General features: G+C 39.2%; 1 protein-coding gene across 2 annotated transcripts in view; it reads left to right on the top strand.

Annotated features, from left to right (window-relative positions):
* The window catches only part of RSPO2 (R-spondin 2), a 99,990-nt gene that overhangs the window by 38,908 nt on the left and 39,763 nt on the right, over positions 1-21,319 (top strand). For both annotated transcript variants that reach the window (XM_050305911.1, XM_050305900.1), the window contains exon 2: positions 15,078-15,266. In XM_050305911.1, the coding sequence (XP_050161868.1) occupies positions 15,078-15,266 (189 nt within the window). The remainder of the gene's footprint in view (positions 1-15,077; positions 15,267-21,319) is intronic.

Genomic DNA, 21,319 nt, shown 5'->3' on the forward strand with positions numbered 1-21,319 from the left:
TTGTCCCATGACCATGAATATTTGTAAGGAGACCCTGATGTTACTTACTAGGTATAAACTAAAATTAGGAGTTGCCTCGTGTTTAGGATTATGCTATATCTTAATGATTGTAGTATAAGCTGCTGAAAATGAGTGTTTAGGTAACAGTTAAGAGTAATATATTGAGGCATGGTGTTTATATTTTAATTTAAAAAAATAAGATACCCTTGAAAATACAAAAAATCTTTTATAAGGTAAGGACCTTCTGTTTTAGAATCTAGACCTATCCACACAAAGAGGGGTTTTTTCTTAACACATAATTTTGTGAATGAATAATGTTTGTTTATTTATTTATTTATTTATTTAAGGTCCTAATATGGGATTTTTGGACCAATATGTATGACAGCATGTTTAATGCTACTAATTTTTAGGCTGCTCTTGTTAAATGACAGTGTGACTAGGATATTCTTTACTCACGTGATGTTATTTGGGTCTCCATGGGCTTTCCTAATAGTTCAGTTCTTAGAGTTTTTGCCCATCTTTACAGAAAACTTACACCATCTGCTTTCAGTGGGAGGATAATTTTTTTTCTTCCAGTTAATTACTTTGAATCAAAAAATCTAGTTATGGGAGTTATAATTACAAGATGACGTAGCAAGTTGAGTTAAAGACCATAGTTGCACCAAGGCTGTGCTACACAATACTTGTTTTCTGGAAAACTATCAATAAACATTTATCATTCAGAAAACTGTACCAGGAGAGTCATAACTGGAGTGTTCCTGGCTGTTCCTGACTTAGTTGAAATGATTGAAGTCTGTTAATGTACAGCAGTGTTGAAAATAAAAACCTTTTTGAATGTCAAAGTTTAGCTGACAGGTTTTCAGTGTCTCATTTGAAAATTTTTATGCATTTTTCAGTAGCTGTTTTTTTTTCAGGGGCTAATGCAATTTTTGCCTCTGGTGGTCTCTAGTATGTTGTGTTTTGAGACCTGGTGGGAGAACTTTGGAGGAATCATTTCTCTTCTGTGAAATACTCCAGAAATGATTTTTTTTTTTTTTTGCATTTTTTAATAGATTCAGCCCAAGAAGCCAGCCTGGGACCTTTGTAAGTGCTCTGAGGTTTCTAGAGCAAACCTAATCATTAACTACTTTCTATCTGCTGCTGTAGCTGAGAAAATGCAGTGCTGTGTCTACACAGTACCCAAATCAGTTTCTCTACAGACTTGTCATATCTACCAGGAGTCTACCAGCTTAGTCCTCTGCAATACTGTGAGGAGCAATTTTACTTCTGCCTGGTCCAAGCTTTGTTCTCAACCTAATGCCTAACCTGAAACCCAGGTTGCCTCCATCAGGCTTGAATATCTGGCAAATCTGCTTGTATGGACCCTCACTGAAGCTTTGCCCAGAGCTAGTTTTTGGTCAATTGTAAAGCCCTGTGCAGCGTTTCTTCTGCAGAACTTCTGATACTGTGAATATAACCTCACATGCATTTTACAGTTTCCTACTTTGTTACTTATATCTAAAGGCATTACATCCTCCAGACTATTCACAACTATGTAAACCTTGAATTTCTTCATTCTTAGAGGCTAGCACTTTCTGTAACTTCTAGTTTAATAATGTTCTTAAAAAAGATAAAATCAAATTCCTCCACTTACATGCTGCTTGATGTTTCAGCTGTTTGATATTTATGAAACACTAAGCAGTGTGTTTGCTGCTTTATAATCTGGAGAAATAAGGCATGCTCTTCACTGTTCCTGATTTAAAATCTCAGTCAAACATTTATTTGTTACATGCCAGTTCCTGATGAACAATAAAATGTGATATTATAAATAGTTAAGCATGTAGTCATTAGTTTAGTGGTACTTAATATAACAATGAAAGTAAATGTGTAGTCTTTGCCTCTGTTTATTTCTGCTGGAATTTCTATACGGGTTGTCTAGCTTCAGAGTACAGATGTATGACTTTCAAAATATGTTTCATTTTATTTTCCAGGAATTGAAAAGAAAGACTTGAGCTCCTTCTCTAACTGCTTTTTTTTCCTGTTCCTCAGTCTTTTCTACCTTTTTAGGAATTGCTTAGTAAAAGTATGAAAAGGTAAAGTGAAATATTATGCATCATACATAAAGTCTTCTTGTATGTCATTGTACTTTGTGTCTTAAGCAGAGTGTTCTGGATCTTCACCTCTTTAGCTGCAGTGCTGCCAATAATGTTTTGTCTTCAGTGGTTTGGGTGGATCTGGATTTGGAACTGTGTTTTTGTTGGAATGTCTCTTTGTTGGATCCCTGCAGTTTTCAGTGCTTGGAAAAGTTATAACTTACAATGGAAGACAAAGTAAACCCACCATCAAAGGGGAAAAATTAAATCTATGTTTATTCACCTGCATGCTAAAGATGAATCTTATCCACAGCAGCTAGCTGAAATATTCTAGATATTAAAAGACTTGGAAAAAGTGAATTTTTTTAAATGCCTGGAACTTTGTTCCAATAGGATTTATGTCCCAGATGTTGATTTGCAGCAGGAGTATGCTGGATGGAAATTGCTGTTGAATGTGCTATCAGATAGTGGCACACAGAATATGTACATGGGAAAAAGGCATTTCTGTGCAGTCTGGGTAATTATGGAATAGGCTGTGACAGTCTGTGCTTTCTGAATGACTGTATCATGGGAATATGGAATGGAAAAGTCCGAAACTGGTGTCCAAGGGACTTTTAACCACCTGGGAGGTAGAAATACTTGTGGACTCCACTGGCCAGGCCTCCCCACCAGCATGGTGTTATGAGGAAAGTAAAGGAGTGTTTGGTTTTTTTAATTTTTCTTTCCCTTTGCAGCTTTCCCACCAACACCATATATAAAGAGTTGGTCCAAGGCATAGTAAGTCTCTGGAAGAAGCATGATTTTTTTCTGTGTTAGAAGTGGAACTGCTGGCCTCTGTTGGAGTGTCTGCTCATGCTTCCCAATGAAATTTATTTTCAGTGGAAGGCAAATAAAATTCCCCATTGCAATAAGCTGGGAAACATTGTGATTTTCATGTACTGTCTTCCCTGCTTATCTGTTCTCACATACAAAGTCTAGAAGGAGCTCCTGTGCCTCATACATAGGTAAGGTATAGTGGATATAAGTGAAAAAGAGAGAAAGTCTTAGGTGAAGAATGTGATTTTCAGAAGCCTGTTTGGGAGGACACAATGATTGGTTTTGAAAACTCGCAATTTCTGCTGTAGGTGGTTTAAGGTCAGAGCTCCGTGTGCTGAGCAGCCAGGCTTCTCAGCAGACACACTCTGTACTTCACTGCAGTGAGAGCCCAGCGAGTTGCTGTGTGGTGGCCTGGTGGAAGGGAGCTGTAGCCATCCCTTCACTGAAACCACTGAAACCTGCTGTGCCACTAAGGCAAAAGAGCCCCAGCACTGCACGAAGGGCATTTCGGAGGGAGCTGAGCATTGGGGTAGATCCTGGGAGTAGAGCAGACTGGGGGCTGGACCTCTCTCCCCTCAGTTGATTTGTACCATTTTCATCAGATGTAATAAAAACTGTGCTGATGCCAAAGATAATGATTGCGGTGCTTTGCTTCCATGTCTGAATTGCTGGTGTTTGAGAAACATCAACAGCTTCTGTTTAACAAGTGGCTTTGAGGTATTTATATGTTTTACTCTCTAGATCTGTAAAAAACTGAAAGTGTAATTAATGTAAAATCTAAATAAAAGCATTTGGAAGACAAGTTATTCTTCAAAAGTACTGCATGTTAAAAGTCCTCTTGAGTTTTATGATTCGTGTTTCTTGAAGTTACTTTGAAGTTACATGAAGTTACTGACAGTTAAGCAAATTAACTGGGGTTTATAAAGTATCTTAAACCCCAATGGAAGTTTATTCAAAGGTTATATTATGAATATTTTTACAGACACTGAAAATACCAGATAAGATAAAGACTTTTGAGATCTGGAGTAGACAAAATTGCCCAGAGCAGTGCAAACAGTACAGCAATGGGCAAGTGTTGTCCATGTTTCAGTATTGTTAGACTGTAGGGTTTCTAAAAAAGCATCAATCTGTCAACTCATAAGGAGATGAAACAGAGGTCTTCTTGGAGGGACTCTTCTCAGTGTGAAGACAACTGAAGCAGCTGCTTTACAAATTAACAACCTGAGTGGATTAAAGGAAGTGGCTGGCTAATTTCTTAGAATAATTCAATTTCTTACTATATCTAAAATGGATTGGCCTATAATTTAAAACTCAGGAGTGGAATTGGCAATATACACCTGAATGTGCATCATGTAAGACTTCAAAATACCAAATGTGAGTACTTGGCAGGGGATGGGGAGCTGTGAGTGATATCTGTGAACCAGTTGGTTGGTAAGGCTTGGTTTTTGTTGTAGGTTTTGCTTTTTTTTTCTTAACAGGCTCTTTAGTGGGCCTATTCACATGAACACAAGGAAAGAGGCCTTTTTTTGGTTTATTTTATTTTACCCTTTTTTGTCTCTGAATGCACTTTATGACTGTGATGCTTGAACCTTTTATTGCCAGTGTTTCGAGTGTGTGTGTTGAATTACTCTCTGTCAGTTGCAGCAGGAAGACCTAGAATTAAACTGGTGAATCTGTGAACAGAAAATAGCAATAAAAGCTAATATTTCCTGGGACATTTTAGCAAGGGGTGGGACACTTTCCTCTCTGTCTGTTTCTGTACTTGTGTTTTAGGAAGCTAGGTGATGGAGTTGTGTTTGTGACCTGCAACAGATGTTCCATATTTTTCTTCCATCCTGTAGACAGAATGAAATTCCCATGGATAAAATGTAAATTGGTGACAGCTCTGGATTTCTGGACTGGAAGGACAAATACCATCACTGGGGAACACTGGGAAGTGCAAGAGGTCTGAGCAACCAAACTGATCCTTTTTCAGGGAAGAGGAAATTTCACCCAAGGAACTAAATAGAGAGAGGCTATGAAGGAGAATTCACATCACAAGTAGAAAGAGGAAGCAGCATTCAGTAGAGTTAAGGCAAGTGAAGATTGGTAGACACTGTGAACAGCAGACAGAAGAGGACAAGGGGAGTTATTTCCGGTTGACAGTAGGCATGTGGGAAGTGAGTTATGAGAATGTGCTTTTAAAGCTCCAGATGGTTGAATAAAGAAAGATGGCTGAGATACCTCTGTTACTAGCAGTTCAGCCTTGCTGGAATAAAAGTCAGTAGTGTTTTCAAAACATCTAAGTAAACAAGGCATCCTGAAAACAACATATGAGTCATTTTATTGGTAGACTTCTGAATTTGGTAGTCAGTGTGTAATGCTGATAATGCCTGTAGTCACTAAATATTGCAAAATAGCTCATCATGTAGGTGATTTCTTGAGACTTCCCAGGGTTCTGAAGGAGAATAATATCAATATTATATATCAATACCATAATGACTGTCCCTACCATGGTGGTGAGGAAAACCATACAGAAAATTCTGAAAGTATTCAGCTGGGTAGCTGTGTGGCAACAGTAAAATGATTTTGATTTGGAAGTGGAATAAAAGGCCACTGTTTGAATATAGATGGAATGAAGACGAGTCTGCCCCCACTAGAATAATCAGAAGGACATTATATCAATAATGAGATAATGAAATTAGCTGATAAATGAAAGTAGTTTAAGCATAAAATTATTATATTGAAAATATAATGAAAACCTCCAAAGGAAGTGAAGAAATTGTTTCATAATAAGCAGGAACAAACTTCTCACGAGAATAAATTTGGTGAGATTTATACCAAACTCATTGAAGTGAAATGCCACCCTACAGTTAATCTGTCTTCAGAGGAAGAGTGGGGAACGTGGGTTTCCTTATTTATGGACAGCTTCAGAGAAAATGATCCTGAGTGATGAAGGCCCGGTGTCCTGAGAAGGAACACTGGGTGATCTCTGTAACTTCCTACTCAGAGCAGTGTGGTGTTTGGGAAATGGTATCTTTCTGGTCAAAAAAATTTACATAACACATGAGTGTTTAAGGAGAATAATATCTAGGAAAAGTAGAGAAGTTATATCACTTCTGTATTTGGCACTGATACAATTGCTTTTCCAATGCTGAGCTCTTTTTTTAGTATCCATAAGCCTGTTGATAAAATGGTAAGGCATTGATCAAAGGACTGGATACTTTGCCCTGCGGTGAGACATTCTGGAATCTTGCTCTGTTTATCTTACCCATGAGAAGGCTAGGACTTGACCTGATCAGAGGGTCTGCATTGGGAAAAAAACATTGAAAAACTGTTAACAAACTGGCAGGCAAAGATATAAAAAGGTCCAGTGGTTACTATTTGAAGTTCAAAATTCCACTGCAGATTTTCAACAGTGTGAGTGATTAGCCCCTATGATATCTTAACAAAGGTTGTGGTGGTTTCCTTACCACTGACAATTTAAAAATTAAGATTGAATGGTTTCTTAAATGATAGGTTTGAGTAAAGCACAAGTTCTGTGGCTTCTTTGTACAGGGCATTGGCCTAACTGGTCATAAAAATCCCCTTTGACCTTGAATCTTTTAATTCTCTGGAAGATAATTACTAGAAACAAACTAGCCTTTGTTTTGTTTTGTTATTGAAGCTCTCTATCTAAAACTTACTTTTGCTTTTATGAAGTTCTAATGAAAAATAGGTATTTTTCTTGGCCAGCTTCTGTTCATGGCCCATCAGATGTGTTTTAACTACAGTGAATTTGCAGTGTTACAGTCTTAGTACATTGGTATACTGTGTAATATTGGTGTATATATAAGGCTGTATTCCTTGTTCCATTCTTTGGTACCCTGAATACATAATGCCAAGCATGAGAGTATTTTAATTGGGTTTATTGAGATACGTATGGGGTATCTTTATAGCATTAATTGAATTCAGGATTATGAAATCTACTCTTTCTGCAATAAGTGCAGCTTGTTATGGTCTTTTATTTGCTTCCCTCCTCTGAATCCCACCTGCACATCTCATGTTTACAGTGATGAGTGTCTTGGAGACATTTCTGTTAGATCTGTACTAAAATTCAATTACCAACATTTATGTGGCTGCAGTCCCAGTTAGAGCAGGAGTGCTGTTAAGCTGGATGTTGCATCAGCAAGCCCAGTTTCTGACTTCAGAGAGCTCAAAAGACCAAAGTCTGCCAAATAGTGACACAACAAGTGATATTAGGGACATAATGGGCATGTTAGCCTGGCTCTCTAAAGAAATTTTGTTCAAGGAATGACTTTTGTCTTGCTTGTTTCTCTGCCAAGCTCTCCTCTTTCTCCAGTTGGTTTTGGATTCATTTGTCCATTTCAGCCTGTTTTTTACAGAAGCATAAACTTACCAGGTTCTTGTGGTGAGCTGAAGCACCAGGTTCCAAAGAGCTTTGTGACACCCAACAAGTGGGTATATAAGAAAGCACAAATTAAAAGCAGTTGTTGTGGTATGGGCTGCAGGACAGTAAGATCACAAAAAATCAAATGCTCTAAGTTCTCTTGCTTACAGAACAATTTGTATTCTTGCTGGGAATAGTCTAGACTCATTTTGCACTGTTGATTCTCTTGTGATTTCAAATAGTCATAACAATTCACTTAAAACTGCTTCAGCGATGTGGCTTAAACACATTTGATCTAGACAAGAGTTAAAGTAATTAGCTGTCATTTGATTTTACTTGATATGGATCCAAACCATGAAACTTTGAACACCCTTGGGTTCAGAAGTGTTTCATTCAGTGTTTGGGTACTAGTCTGTGTTCTCAAGTAACCTTTTTAAACTTGGCAAACATAATTCCAGATCTAAAATAAAGGCGCTACATAGGGAATCAAGTCTGTAAATGCTTTTTCTTTAAATATAGAAATGCTCTAGACTATAGTTGTAGAAGTAGAAGGAATAGAAAATAGCTTATCTGTGTTAAAGTGCGTTTGTGTTTATGTGCAGTGTTCACACTTGTATATGTGCTTATGTGGATGTACAAAACATTACTCCTGCTGCAAGGACCTTACAGTCTTAGTAGACAACCAGGGCAATCGTGCTTTGAGAGCCAGAGGATGGTGCTAACTTAGAGCATGTGTGCATTTTCAGTTTTATGATGTGACGACAGCAGCACTCTGACACTGGTTAACATTTGTGGGCCTTGTGGAAGGAGCAAGTCTCCATGAGGGACTTGGCTGGAGGAAACCTGCCTGCGTGGTACACAATGTTGAGGAGGGTGTTCCAGGCAGGGTTGAAATAAGGATGAGTAGTGTGATGTTTTTACACTGCAAGTGATGCAAGCTTGTTATTTTTTCTTGCACTCTAATACAGGAGGGAAATGAAGAAGATTGAAAGGGAAGCGTAGAGATGTTTCTGTTGAATGCAGAGGCGTTCGCTTCCTCCTTCAAAGAGCAATTATATGCAAACTCAAAAAAGCTGTATGTGATAAGAATACATTCTATTTACTATGTTAAGAAACCGAGATGGGAAGGGAAGGCTTTGAGGCGGGGAAGATTTTGTAGGATTTAATTATAGCCTGTGTATATAGGGGCAAAAGAGAGACAGTTAAGTAGGTATCTTCAAGAAGGCATGCTTATGTGACACCAAAACTAGTGCTACAGTATTTGTTTTGTTAAACAAATTTTTTGTTTTGTCCGTTGTCCAGGTAATTTATTAGTAGAGCATGTTGTGATTTTTCCCTGCTTTGGGACAAACTGAAGTAATAAAAAGATTGTAGAAGTCAGAGCTTCCCATGAAGCTCTGAAAAGAATATGAGCAACAGCAATGTGGAAGAACCCTGATTCACTTTACAATAACTTGCTGCGGACATAATACCCAGAAGTTACTCAGTTTGGTGCCTAAGCAGCACAGTGGGAAGTCTTCAGATTCTTTGATAAAGTTTACTCTCTGTATTACAGCATACAAATCGTATTATTTTCCCTTACCACTGTATAATTCTTCAGTGATTTTTTTAAAAAAATTCTTAATATGCTAAAGAAAAATATTTGATGCATTTTGAAGGTTTTACTATCACTTAGTAAATAGAAGACCAACAGGGAAATTCATCACTATGTGACCATTAATTGTGTGACAATTTTGAATTCTGCCATCCAAATTCAACGTGTTAGTTAAATAATCATTCATATAAGTAACAATAAATGTGTCATATATGCAATATCTCGTATCTGAGGATCTCAGAGCAGTTTACAAGTTTGCATCTCACAGTGTTCCTATAAGAGGGGAAAAAATACAGGCATAGAAATTTAAAAAAATTCTTAAGACTGCTTGGGAGATAAAGAAGGAGGAGGGTCCAGATCTTACAATTTGGGAAACCTATATGTAACTTAAAATTATGGGACAAATGTATACAATTTACAGAATTACTATATTACTGAACTCTTTCATATAGCTTGAGTTGACCTTAAGCTGTGAAAGATGTGCCATCCATCTCTTGAACAAAAATAGTACAGGATAATGGAAGATTATTTTATGCTGCTAACTACTTTTCCTTTGAGAACCATGGCTGAAGCCAGTCAGCATAATTAAATTTGCCTGCAGAAAAAAGGGTTATCAACAAAGACATCTTACCAGAAACAGGAAAAAACGAGTGCTTGAGGAGAATAACATGTGGACAGCCGTAAAGGAAAGAGACACATTTTGTAGCCAAGAAGTGAGAATTTTCACAGAGGTCAAAGAGAGAAGGTGGACAAGAGACCTACAGGGGCACCTGACATGTATCTGCCCCAGAGCCTAATCCCATCTCATCAAGCCACACTATTGAGAATCACAGAATTGTTTAGGTTGGAAAAGGCCTTTAAGATCATTGAGTACAGCCATTAATCTTACACTACCAAATCTACTACTAAACCATGTCCCTAATCACCACATCTACACGTATTTTGAATATGTGTAGTCACCAGGGATGGTGACTCAACCACTTCTCTGGGGAGCCCATTCCAGTACTTGACAACCCTTTCTATGAAAAATATTTTCTTAATATCCAATCTAAACCTCCCCTGGCACATCTTGAGGCCATTTTCGCTCATCCTTTTGCTTGTTACTTGGAGAAGAGACTGAACTCCCACCTTACTAGAACCTCCTTTCATGTAGTTGTAGAGAGCAGTAAGGTCATCCCTGAACCTCCTTTTCTCCAGGCTAAACAACCCCAGTTCCTTCAGCCACTCTTCATAAGACTTGTGCTCCAGACCCTACACAAGCTCCATTGCCCTTCTCTCTGGACATGTTCCAGAACCTCAGTGTCTTATAGTGAGGGGTGCAAAACTGAACACAGGATTTGAGGTGCAGCCTCTCAGTGATGAATACAGGGGGACAATCACTGCCCTGGTCCTGCTGGCCACCCTATGTTTGATACAGGCGAGGATGCCTTTGGCCTTCTTGGCCACCTGTTGGGCACACTGTTGGCTCATATTCAGCCATCTGTCAGCAAGCACACTCGGATCCTTTTCCACCAGCAGCTTTTCAGCCACTCTTCCCCCAGCCTGTAGCACTGCATGGCGTTGTTGCAGCACAAGTGCAGAACCCAACACTTTACCTTACTGAACCTCAAACAGTTGGCCTCCGCCCATTAATCCAGCCTGTCCAGATTCCCTTGCAGAGGCTTCCTATTCTCCAACGGATCAGCACTCCCACCCAACTTGTCATCTGTAAACTGATGATCATTGATAGATCACTGATAAAGATGTTAAACAGTACTCAGCCCTGGGGAACTCTAGTGACCAGCTGCCAACTCTGTTCAGCCCTACTCTCTGGGCCTGGTCATCCAGCCACTTTTTTTGTTGAATGAAGAATACACCTATCCAAGCCATGAGCAGCCTGGAGAATGCCGTGGAAAATGGTGTTTCAGGCTGTACTAAAATCCATGTAGACAACATCCATAGCCTTTCCTTTGTCCATTACATGGGTCATCTTGTCATAGAAGGAGATCAGGTCAGACAAGCAATACCTGACTTTCCTACCATGCTGGCTGGGCCTAATCTCCTGGTTGTCCTGTATGTCCAACATGATGACACTTAAGATGATCTGCTCCATGATCTTCCCCAGCACTGAGGTCAGGTTGACAGGCCTGTAGTTCTCCAGATCCCCCTTCTGACCCTTTTTGTAGATGGGTGTCACATTTCCCAAACTTCAGTTAGCTGGGGCCTCCCCAGCTCACCAGTAAATGATTGAAAGTGGCTTGGCAAGCTCTTCCACCAGGTCCCCCAGTACCCTTGTGTGGATTCCATCTGGCCCCATAAACTTGGGTGGGTCTAAGTGGTGTAGCAAATGTGACCATTTCCTCTTGGATTATGGAGGCTTCATTCTGCTCCCTGTCCTTGTCTTCTGGCTCGGGGATTTGGGTATCGGAGAACACTGGGTTTTACTCTTACAGACTGGGGCAAAGAAGACGTTAAGGAGCTCAGCCTTTTCCTTATATTTTGTCACACTTTTTACCCACATGCAATAAAGAAGAGAGATTCTCCTTAGCCCTTATTTTGTTGCTAATGCATTTTTAGAAATATTTTTTATTGTCATTTATGGCAGTGCACAGATGAAGTTCTTGTTGGGCTTTGGCCTTTGTAATTTTCTCCCTGTGTAACCTCACAACATCCTTGTAGTCCTTTTGAATTGTCTACCCCTTCTTCCAAACATTATAAGCTCTCTTTTCTCCTGAGTTCTGGCTAAAGCTTTATGTTTAGCCAGGCTGGTTTTCTTTGCCACTGGATTATCTTTCGACACATGGAGCCAGCCTACTCCTGTGCCTTTAGGATTTCCTTCTTGAAGGATGTCTAACCTTCCTGGATTCTGTTGACCTTCAGGACTGCCTCCCAAGTGACACTATTAACCAGACTCCTAAACAGGCCAGAGTCTGCCCTCTAGAAGTCCAAGGCAGAGATTTTATGGACCCCCTTCCTTACTTCCTCAAGAACCAAAAGCTCTTACCATTTGGTGATCACTATACCCAAGATGGCCTCCAGCCATCACATCACCCACAAGTCTGTCTCTATTCCCAAACAACAGGTCCAGACGTTACCTTCCCTAGTTTGCTCCATCACGAGTGGTGTCAGGAAGTCACCTGTTTCACATTCCAGGAATCTCCTAGGCTCTTTCCTTTCTGCTGTGTTGTATTATGAGCAGACATCGGTAAGTTGAAATCCCCCATGAGAACAAGGGTGAGGATTTTGAGACTTCTCCCAGCCTCTTAGAGAATATTTCGTCTGTCTCTATATCCTCATTGGGTGATTTGTAACAGACTCCCACCATGATACCTGCCTTGTTGGCCTTCCTCCTGATTCTTACCCACAAACACTGAATCCTATCCTTGCTATCATCAAGCTCTAGACAACAAAAACATCCCATAACATACAAGCCTACCCCACCACCTCCCCTCCCTTGCCCATCCCTTCTGAGGAGTTTATAGCCATTCATTGCAACATCCTAGTTGTCTGACTCCTTTCACAATGTTTCTGTGATGGCAACCATCTCATACTTTTCCTGCTGTACAGAGACTTTCTGCTCCTCCTGTTACCCATGTTGCATGCATTGGCGCAGATGCACTTCAGCTGCTCTATTGATCTCAGCACCTTTTTTATGGGGGAGAAGCCCTAAGTCCTATGTGACTATTCTTAGCTGTTTTCATGGTTTCTAACACATAAATTACCCTTGCATCTTCACTGCTAAATGTATTTCCATCCCCTACTTCCCTTGAGATGGGATACAAAGGACCTTGCTAGCACCCTGTCCCTCAGACACTGGCATACTGCCCCTGGACTTATCTTTAGTGACCCTTGATTTATCCTTTTCTCCTTTTACAGCTAGTTTAAAGCTCTTTCAGTGAGCCCTGATAACTCCTGTACAAGGATCTTTTTCCCCCTTTGAGATAGTTTTACCCTGTCTGTTGGCAACAGCCTGCTGTTTTGTTCCCTTTAGCTATATCCATGTGTATAACCTTTATCTGTGTCCATATGAATATATCTCCATATACATGTTCAGCAATTGGCTGGACCCTAAGTCAAAAACATATTCATGCTGTATATGAGATCCTGATTTCAGCTGTTTCAAATTCCCAGAAGCATTCTGAGTGGTGAATCCATTCAGGCATCTTGCATCTTTGCTTTTGCTTTGTTCCTTTTAATTCTTTTCTTATAATACAAGCTTCTCTAAGGAACCTTGAGTAAGCTGGACGTACAGATTTACTGAGTGTGAGATGCAAGCATGCTAAAAGGGAATTCAGAAGTCTACAGGACTTGCCCACCATGTGTTGAGCAACAATTGCTTTGGAGTACATGGTCACATATTATTTGATGTGGTTACAGACAGGCAGTCCCTGCTGGCAATGAGATGAGGGATGCATCCAGGCCTAGCTCACCATCTGCTTGTTTCTCTTCTTTCCTGTTGTTCAATATGTGAATTTTGAATGAGAATAGCTACAAGTTGAACTGTAGGAAAAGTTATATCTGGGGTCTTGTGGACAACAGGAGGTGGGAACTGGTTTAGGAGTACAGGGCAGTTGGTCTGGTAGAGTGTCTCATTACAAAGGGGTTAACGGAGTGCCGAAGAGTCACACATACACCGCAAAGGATGAGAATGAGATTCCTGTCAAGAGGATCTCATCAGGTGAGACTGGTGCCAGAGGACTCCAATACTCAGAAAATGTCCCACTGACTGAGCTGTTTCACACCAGGTTGCTTGGCTTCTTGTCCTGCCTGCCACCCACTAGGATTATTTTGTGCAAGATCGGAGTTGAATGCTGTTATGCTGAACTTAAGAGAGTTGTGGGGGGAGGAATGAGAGCAGAGAGGGAATGGGAATGTGGTGTGCAGATGTGTGAAGGTGAGAGTAAAGCTTATCAGCTACTGGTTCCACAGGGAAGTGGACTTTTCCTTTTTTATTTATTTTTTTCCTGGCTCTTCTGGTGAAGTCATCAATTGAACAACCTCAGTTATCCAGCCATACAAGGTAAAAGTACCAGATCACTGCATTAGGGTATGAATACTTCTAAATATTAAAAAATATAACAATTAAACATAGTCTTTGCTCTTTTGGCCAGCTGCTCTCTGAGAAACTCTTGAGTTTAAAAAACCTTTGAGACCCCAATGACACTTTCCTCCATTGCATAGTATTTTCCTTTTGTTTTCAGTAAACCAGGTTTGAACTGACAAATTTCTCTGAAGTCCTGTGGCCAATTTAATATTTAATACAGACCTGTTACATTATGCTGTTTTCAGGAATGTCTTGAGCCATCCTCCCTCTGCTAACCTGCTGTGCTGATCCAACCCCTGAGAAGGAGTTGACAGCCCATGGGGACAGAGGAGTGTTCTGCAATTCTGCAGATAGGCAGAATAATAAAAGCTCATAAGGACAAAGAGTGATATATCTGAAGTTTGTGATGCAGTTATCACCCAAGTAACTTCAAAGAAAAAAAAGAAAATAATCCAACAAAATCAGAGCAGAGCCTTGAATGCACAGCAGCTGGTGACCTGAAATGGAAATCTGCACTAAATGACCTCCTTTGGTAATGTCTGTGAATATGGTTTTCAGCCCATTTTGGATAGAAACTTGTAGAAAAAGGCTCTTCAAAGTTAAAACTGCTACTCTTTTTTTGAAAAATTTGTCTCGATATTCTTATTAGATCAAGAGGAGTTTGCAAGGAGACAGCTGTTGTAGGACCCTGAGACCTAGGGACAGCACACATTGCTAGTGCTGTACCTGTTCTCCAGAGACTCTTCTACTCCCAGTATTGCTTCCTTCACAAGTCAGAAATTGCACTAATGGTGTTGCTGGACTCCATGGGCATGTGATTCCAGGTGGATATATCAGGGTGCTGAAGTTCTTATATTTTGTTGCTGTTGCATGCTTATGCCCCGAGCTTCAAACTGGAATCCAACAAAGCATTTTTACTTAAAATTTACTGGTGAACTTTATAAAGCTTGGTCTCTGCTAGCCTGTACCTGGATTGTGTGTAAATTCATTGAATTGCTCTACATACAGTTAAAAATTTAGAGATTGCATTTCTTTTTATTCAGTGCAACTACAGATGTACAAACTGAGTGCACTTTCAGAACTGCCCCTTCAGAACTTCTTGTAGTCATGCAGAAGATAAGTAACACCTTAGAGGGAAGAAGGCCTCCAGCCAAAACAATTTTCAAACGATCTTAAAGTGTAATTTATCTTCTTATTTTGCAGCTAGCTATGGACCAAATCCAATTTGCAAAGGTTGTTTATCTTGTTCAAAGGATAATGGGTGCATCAGATGCCAACACAAGTTATTCTTCTTCCTACGAAGAGAAGGAATGAGACAATATGGTGAATGCTTGCATTCCTGCCCATCGGGGTACTATGGACTTCGAACGCCAGATATGAACAGATGTTCAAGTGAGTCATTTTTTTGAACCCTTACATTTGCTTTTGTAGGAAGACCATAATTCATGCTCAGTTTTTAAGATGGCATGTTATGGAACATAGTGATATTTTCACAGAGTTCTCAAGATCATCATAAGACTTCTTTGCTGAAGAATGCCTCAGCTCATTCCAAGATATGTGACATTCAGCAGATTAAATAGTTGATGCATTGACCTAATTTTTATTGTTGTTGTTACTTTTATTGTTGTTACTGTTTTAGTTAGAAGAGAAATTTAGGAAAGAATGATGGTTTTAGCAGATACTCCTAGTTTTGAGAAACGAGGATTAAGAATGATTTTAACAGTGCCTCATGTAGATACTAGTTATTGCTTACACTAATGTATGGGTGGGCTTCTTGTCATACTTTTTGTTCCCACACAAATTTCAGGTGACCAGACACCTCACACCAGACATGCTTTAATATGTAAGTGTTGCTAATTTAATAAAACAGATGTACTATTAAAAACAAACAAAAAACCTTTCACTTTTAGTGAAGCATTTTATTTGGAAATTTACAACCTGCTAATGTGCAACAAGATTCCCTGTTTGCATGTTTGTGCCTAGAAGCCCAACTGTTAAAATCAACGAGTGTTCTGGTATCTCACATTATTTCACCTCTGTCTGGCAGTTGTGCCGATTCATATTGATTTTTCCATATGCTCATATGTGGAATATTGCCCATATGGATTATTAATCTTTGCTATTACCTCTAATTTGTATTTAGGGGGGGAATGTTTTTGTCATAGTCTAACCAGAATCAGGTCACCAAACCTAAGAACCTGAAGTGAGAAACAGCTTTTCTTTGTTTCCTGAAATAATCAAGTGTTTGTTAAACGTGCAGCACTTTCCCCTCAGTGCTGTGCCATGTCACTGGGATGCACCATGTTGTGAGAAGCATGTGCTGGCTCTCACATCACACATAGTCTTGAGACCCAAGTGAAGGCACTCAGTGGCTCTGTGCTGGATGAGGAGCACTTATGACCATGCTTGGAGCCGTCCCAACCCATCCCACCTCTTCCTCCCCATTCTCTGCGTGGGCTCCATGGATATAGTATTCTTCCCAACTGCTGTGTAATATTGCACAGTGCTGCCTAATCTGTACTAAGTGGTTAGGTTTTGATGAAAAAATTAAATGAGAGCAGGATATGGTTTATGAATCCATTCTGTAAAGTAATTTAGAACCTTGGCCCTAATTTTCGTAACCCATTTGCAAATTGAACAACTTCTTTACTTGAAACCTCTCAAAATTGGCCTATGAAAATTTCCTCATGTAAAAATGTTTTTGAATACATTTATAGGTTTGGGAAATAGATTAATTTGTCTGTATTAGCCTGTACTGTGTTTCTGAGATAGGAAAGGTAGGCTGTACTAGCAGTATTCTTTACTTTCTTAAAAAGAAAAAAATAGAAAAGTTAATTGCAGAAGGTGGAGGGTGAATTCAATATAGCATTTTTTCGTTTTTACCACTTACGGGAAGCGGTCTTTTTCTCTGAATTACAGGATTGATTTTGAAAAGCATAAATGTGAGTTGTGTCCAACTCATATTGGCATGTGTTGAGCTCTTGGTATTTATCTCACCCTCATACCTTTCACAGTCTCCTTCTGTGAGAATAATGATGCAGTTGCATTTACTGACCAGTCCTCGTTCCCCTGTAATGATTTTTGCATTACATATTTTTATTTTAGTGTAACTGCCAACTGGTGTATTTATAAATCACATATTCATTTTTTTTCTTGGTTTGGTGATCCTGCATGGCACATAGGAAGCATTGTGGACATAAAGACTTTTTGTGGATTGAAGTTGAGTTGAAATAAACATCCTTAAAGATAGAATAGGTTGCTTCCTACTTGATGTTAGATACTCTTAGGTATGCTTAGTACAGACTGCATTGCTCAGACAGTTCTATCTCAGCTAAAAATAATAAAAGCTTTGGCTGTGCTAAAATCCTTCTGGGAGTTATAGGGCTTGAATTACATTAGTTGAAATGATTTCTACCCTATTAATGTCTTTATAGGCACAAAAGCTGTTTTAATGTTTTATTACTGGAACACTTGGTCATTTTCGTTAGAGAAGCTATAGAACATATTTTTATGGAAAATGTTGACATGATTTTAAAAGCCAAACATAGTGCCAAATGTAACACAATAAATACCACAGCCAAGTGCAGCAGGTCTAAAATTATGGCAATTTTGGATTTCAAGAAAAATTTTCTTTTCTACATGTAAGAAGTATGTGTGTCTTGAATTTTCTAACTAGTTCTAGACTGTTTTTTTAGTAGCAGCGAATAATGAAATTTGAGACTACTTGTCTCTAGAAATCAATGTAGAGTCTCCTACTGGACGTGATTTCCTTGAACACTACAGTATGAGAATGCAGTGCTTTTGGACATGAGATGGGAAAGTGTTGAGTTTCTGCTCTAGAAGAATGCCCAGGAGAAGAGCTTCACTTTGTTAATTTTCCAAGAAATTTTTAATAATTAATGACTTTGAACTAAACTGCTCAAGAGATAATCTCATGAGAAAAAAAGGAAACTGAATTAAAGAGTAAGATGAAATCTGTCACCTTAATGGTTGGACTAATTAATGGATCAAGCCTATCTTGAGTCTTTCAGCTTAGTCTGTGGTTGAAGTAACCTTTATAATTTTAGGGGGAAGAACCACTCAGTATAGAAATTACAGCTCCGTTCAGCTTTGGTTGGCTACTTCGATTTGCTTAGGTTCATCTTCTCCTAGGAGGGTCTGGCATGGCTAAAATTATAATTTCCCTTTCCATTTGTCTTCACTAAAAACAAGATAAATAGCAGCTTTTAAACAAATTGAGCATTTATTAAGCACATATAGTTAATTGAATACATTAAGAAAATGTCCCAGGTTGGACTTGGCTCCCAGCCAAGTGCCCGGACTTCAGGGACAAAGCCTTTTCCCTCCCTCTCACTCTCGTGTAATTGATCGAAAAGATCACAAAAAAGAAAATGAAAAGAACCCAAACCGAACTGAATTTTAAGTGGAAGATTTATATATATATATATATATATATAAAGAAAATTATATACAGAGAACCCCCCAAAGGGGAAAGGGAAGGGAAAGGGAAAAGGGAAAAGGAATAAAAAGGGATATAACGCAAATACTTCCCTCCAGAGATAGCGAACCGCACCACACAACCGCCGGCACTTTCTGCCTCTCAAGGCCAACCAGATGCGCTAGGCCTCACTCCCTCGCCCGGGCAGAGCGACAGCAAAGCTACCTTCGCCTTCGGTCCGCCGGAAGAAAGAGAGCGAGAGTTTCCTCTCTTTTCTTATTTATACTCTTGCTTACGTAAAAAATCGTATGGAATACTGGGAACATGGCCTTGGTTCCTTGGTTACAACCTGGTCACCAAGGAAGGCCTAGTCTTCCTAGACATTTTTGGTGGAGAATGCGGGCAAAGTAAATTGAACCAGGGCAAAACCACGACAGAAAGGTAATGAATTTTTTAACATTGGTACAAAATAGCAAGACATCATTAATATATCCTGGCTTGACTATACTTCTGTAGTATGGTGGAGCATATGACCTTTTGAGACTGTTGTAGTTAGTGCAATTGTAGCAGTCAGGGGGTTCAGTTACCACAAAATTCTAGAGAGGATTAGCACAGGAGGTGGTGTAGTTGACAGGTTGATGTGGAGTGCCAATGGACACATCAGGATGGTAGCGTGAAGATAGATCTGTAGCACCAGTGCTGTTGCAGTGAGCAGCTGAGGAATGGGAGCGGGAGTTGGAAAAGTGAGTGTCATGGTCATGGGAGCAGACTGGGAATAGGTGAAGTTATAGAAGAGACAGAGAGATCTGAGGCAAGAAGAGCAAGGTGCTGTGAGCCAGAGCTCAGGGTGAAAGACCAAAGTATTAGGTGTAGCAGTGTAGTGCATCATCATCTACTACTTTGACTTCTTAAATAGAAGGGAACACCTCAAGCAAGGACCCAATTCCAGTTCCAAGACTGCAAAACCCTTTGATTTAGGAATGCCATGTTTCCTTTGTAGCTTTAGTCTGCATCTTCTTTATGCAAAATACGATCATTTTCTCTCAGTATTGCAGGCATTGAGCACAGTTCAGGACAGCTCTCATACACTGGTGTTTGCTGGTTTCCACTCATGCAGATCCCCTCAAGTGTTCTCACTTCTCTTTCCGATACATAACTGGTCTTCACTGGACTCTGGATTTCATGCGGAGCAGAACTTGCTGTGATTCGTTGCTGTTATTAAGATTACTAGGAATTGAACACCTCTCTTTTCCACTGTGCATACTACAAAGTACCTTTGTTATGAAGGGAGTTATGAATGTAAAGTAAATCACATTTACTATGTTTAGAAAGGGACAGTGTGACAATGGAAATGCTAAAAAATATAGATATTTCATAAATGCAAAATGAGACCCTTAAAATTTTCAAGATTATGCATATCAGTAAAATACTTTACAAATGAGCAAGATACAAATGTATTCAAGACACATATCTTTTGACTTAAATTCATCATATTACACTTAGTATGAGAAACTAATCTTCTTAAGATGTGTTAAAATGCAAAGTACATGCATCCCAATATGGAGCATTTTATTCTTTATTTTCAAAGGCATCATATTTGCCTACAATTCAGCTTATTCTGCATCTCCTTATAAGCTGGCAATAAATTTAGAATGGAAGGATTGTATTTGTTGTGGTAATGTTGTACTCTCTGTAGTGATAGCAGAGAGAGAAGCTGTTTACAGGAGCATATACTCTTCTTTTACAGTAACAGGGACATGGCACCTGAGCTTAAACTTAATTCTATATCTAAATTTGTATTTTGAACTCCTGAGCTTTTGATTCCTTCTCTGAAATGTATATCAAGTCTTTAATGTTCGTTTTAGAAGAAGAATGAGTAGCAGTGGCTTATCATGACTGTCAGGAAGCCAAAGCAGGTCATGAAAATCTTTTAATATCACTATGATTCATCTTCTTAAAATGTATCTCTAATTTGAGCATGATTTGTAGCATGAGCTTTGTCCTTTCAGAATTGTTTAATGTACCATTTACGTAGTTTTCTATAAATATTGTAAGTTTCATCCATGTAGATTTTTTTATGATATTCAAGTAAATGGCAGTATAAATGAGATTTTAGAGTCTAAATAAAAATGTTTTATTGCTGGCTAGCTAAATGCACTTCTTCTATATCATATTGGTTGCCCTAACCTTGACTGAAACATGGCTCATTGCTATTATTTTTCTTTTCAAAATCTGACATACTTGCAAAAGTGCTTCTGAAGAAAATTATTTCTGAAGTGCCATGAGGTTCTAGAGTTCCCTGAAAGCTAAGCTTTAGGAGCTTTGGCTCCTAAATCCTGTAGATAACTTATCTTTTGCCACTCTCTTTCAGAAAACAAACTCAAGATGTTTCAAACTTCTGCCCTTGAATTCCTTTATGGCAGTGGCCTTTTTTTCTTAAGGGAAATATTTTGGCTGGTTTTTTTTCTCCTCTCTAGAACCAAAGGATATTGTCCTTCAGTTTGGTAGTTTTCCTGACGTTTACTGAGGAGTAACACAGTACTAGCTCATGGAGTTATGATTCTTGAGCATATTCTGTAACTGGTCTCAAGCATGGAAGCACTTTTACGTACTATAAGCTACATTCATGTTTTACTGAAGTGTCAGTCAGTCACCTTGTTACTGTCCTGTCAGACTAAATTAAGAGATTGCACACTATCAATAGGCTTTACATTGGAGAAGTTATGCATCTTGTCCCATAAATCAACATTTCAGAGCTCTGTCAAAGGGATAAGTTTTTGATTCACTTTATTTTGTCTTGACACTGAAGATAATTGAGCAAAGCAGATCTGTCTAATTTCAGCCCAGCTTAGCTTCACTAGGCAAAGTCGTAGTGACTCCTCTTCCATCCTTTCCCCTGGGAGGTGAAGTCATGGAGCTGTGAATTTACAGCCACTCCTGTGACAGCCTGTGATTGCAAATAGACTTCTGGAAAGATAGGTTGTCTAACTCTTGGAGTACTGCACTG

This window comes from Myiozetetes cayanensis, unplaced genomic scaffold, assembly GCF_022539395.1.
Source record: "Myiozetetes cayanensis isolate MyiCay16 unplaced genomic scaffold, myiCay2020 scf1, whole genome shotgun sequence".
Classification (NCBI taxonomy): domain Eukaryota; kingdom Metazoa; phylum Chordata; class Aves; order Passeriformes; family Tyrannidae; genus Myiozetetes; species Myiozetetes cayanensis.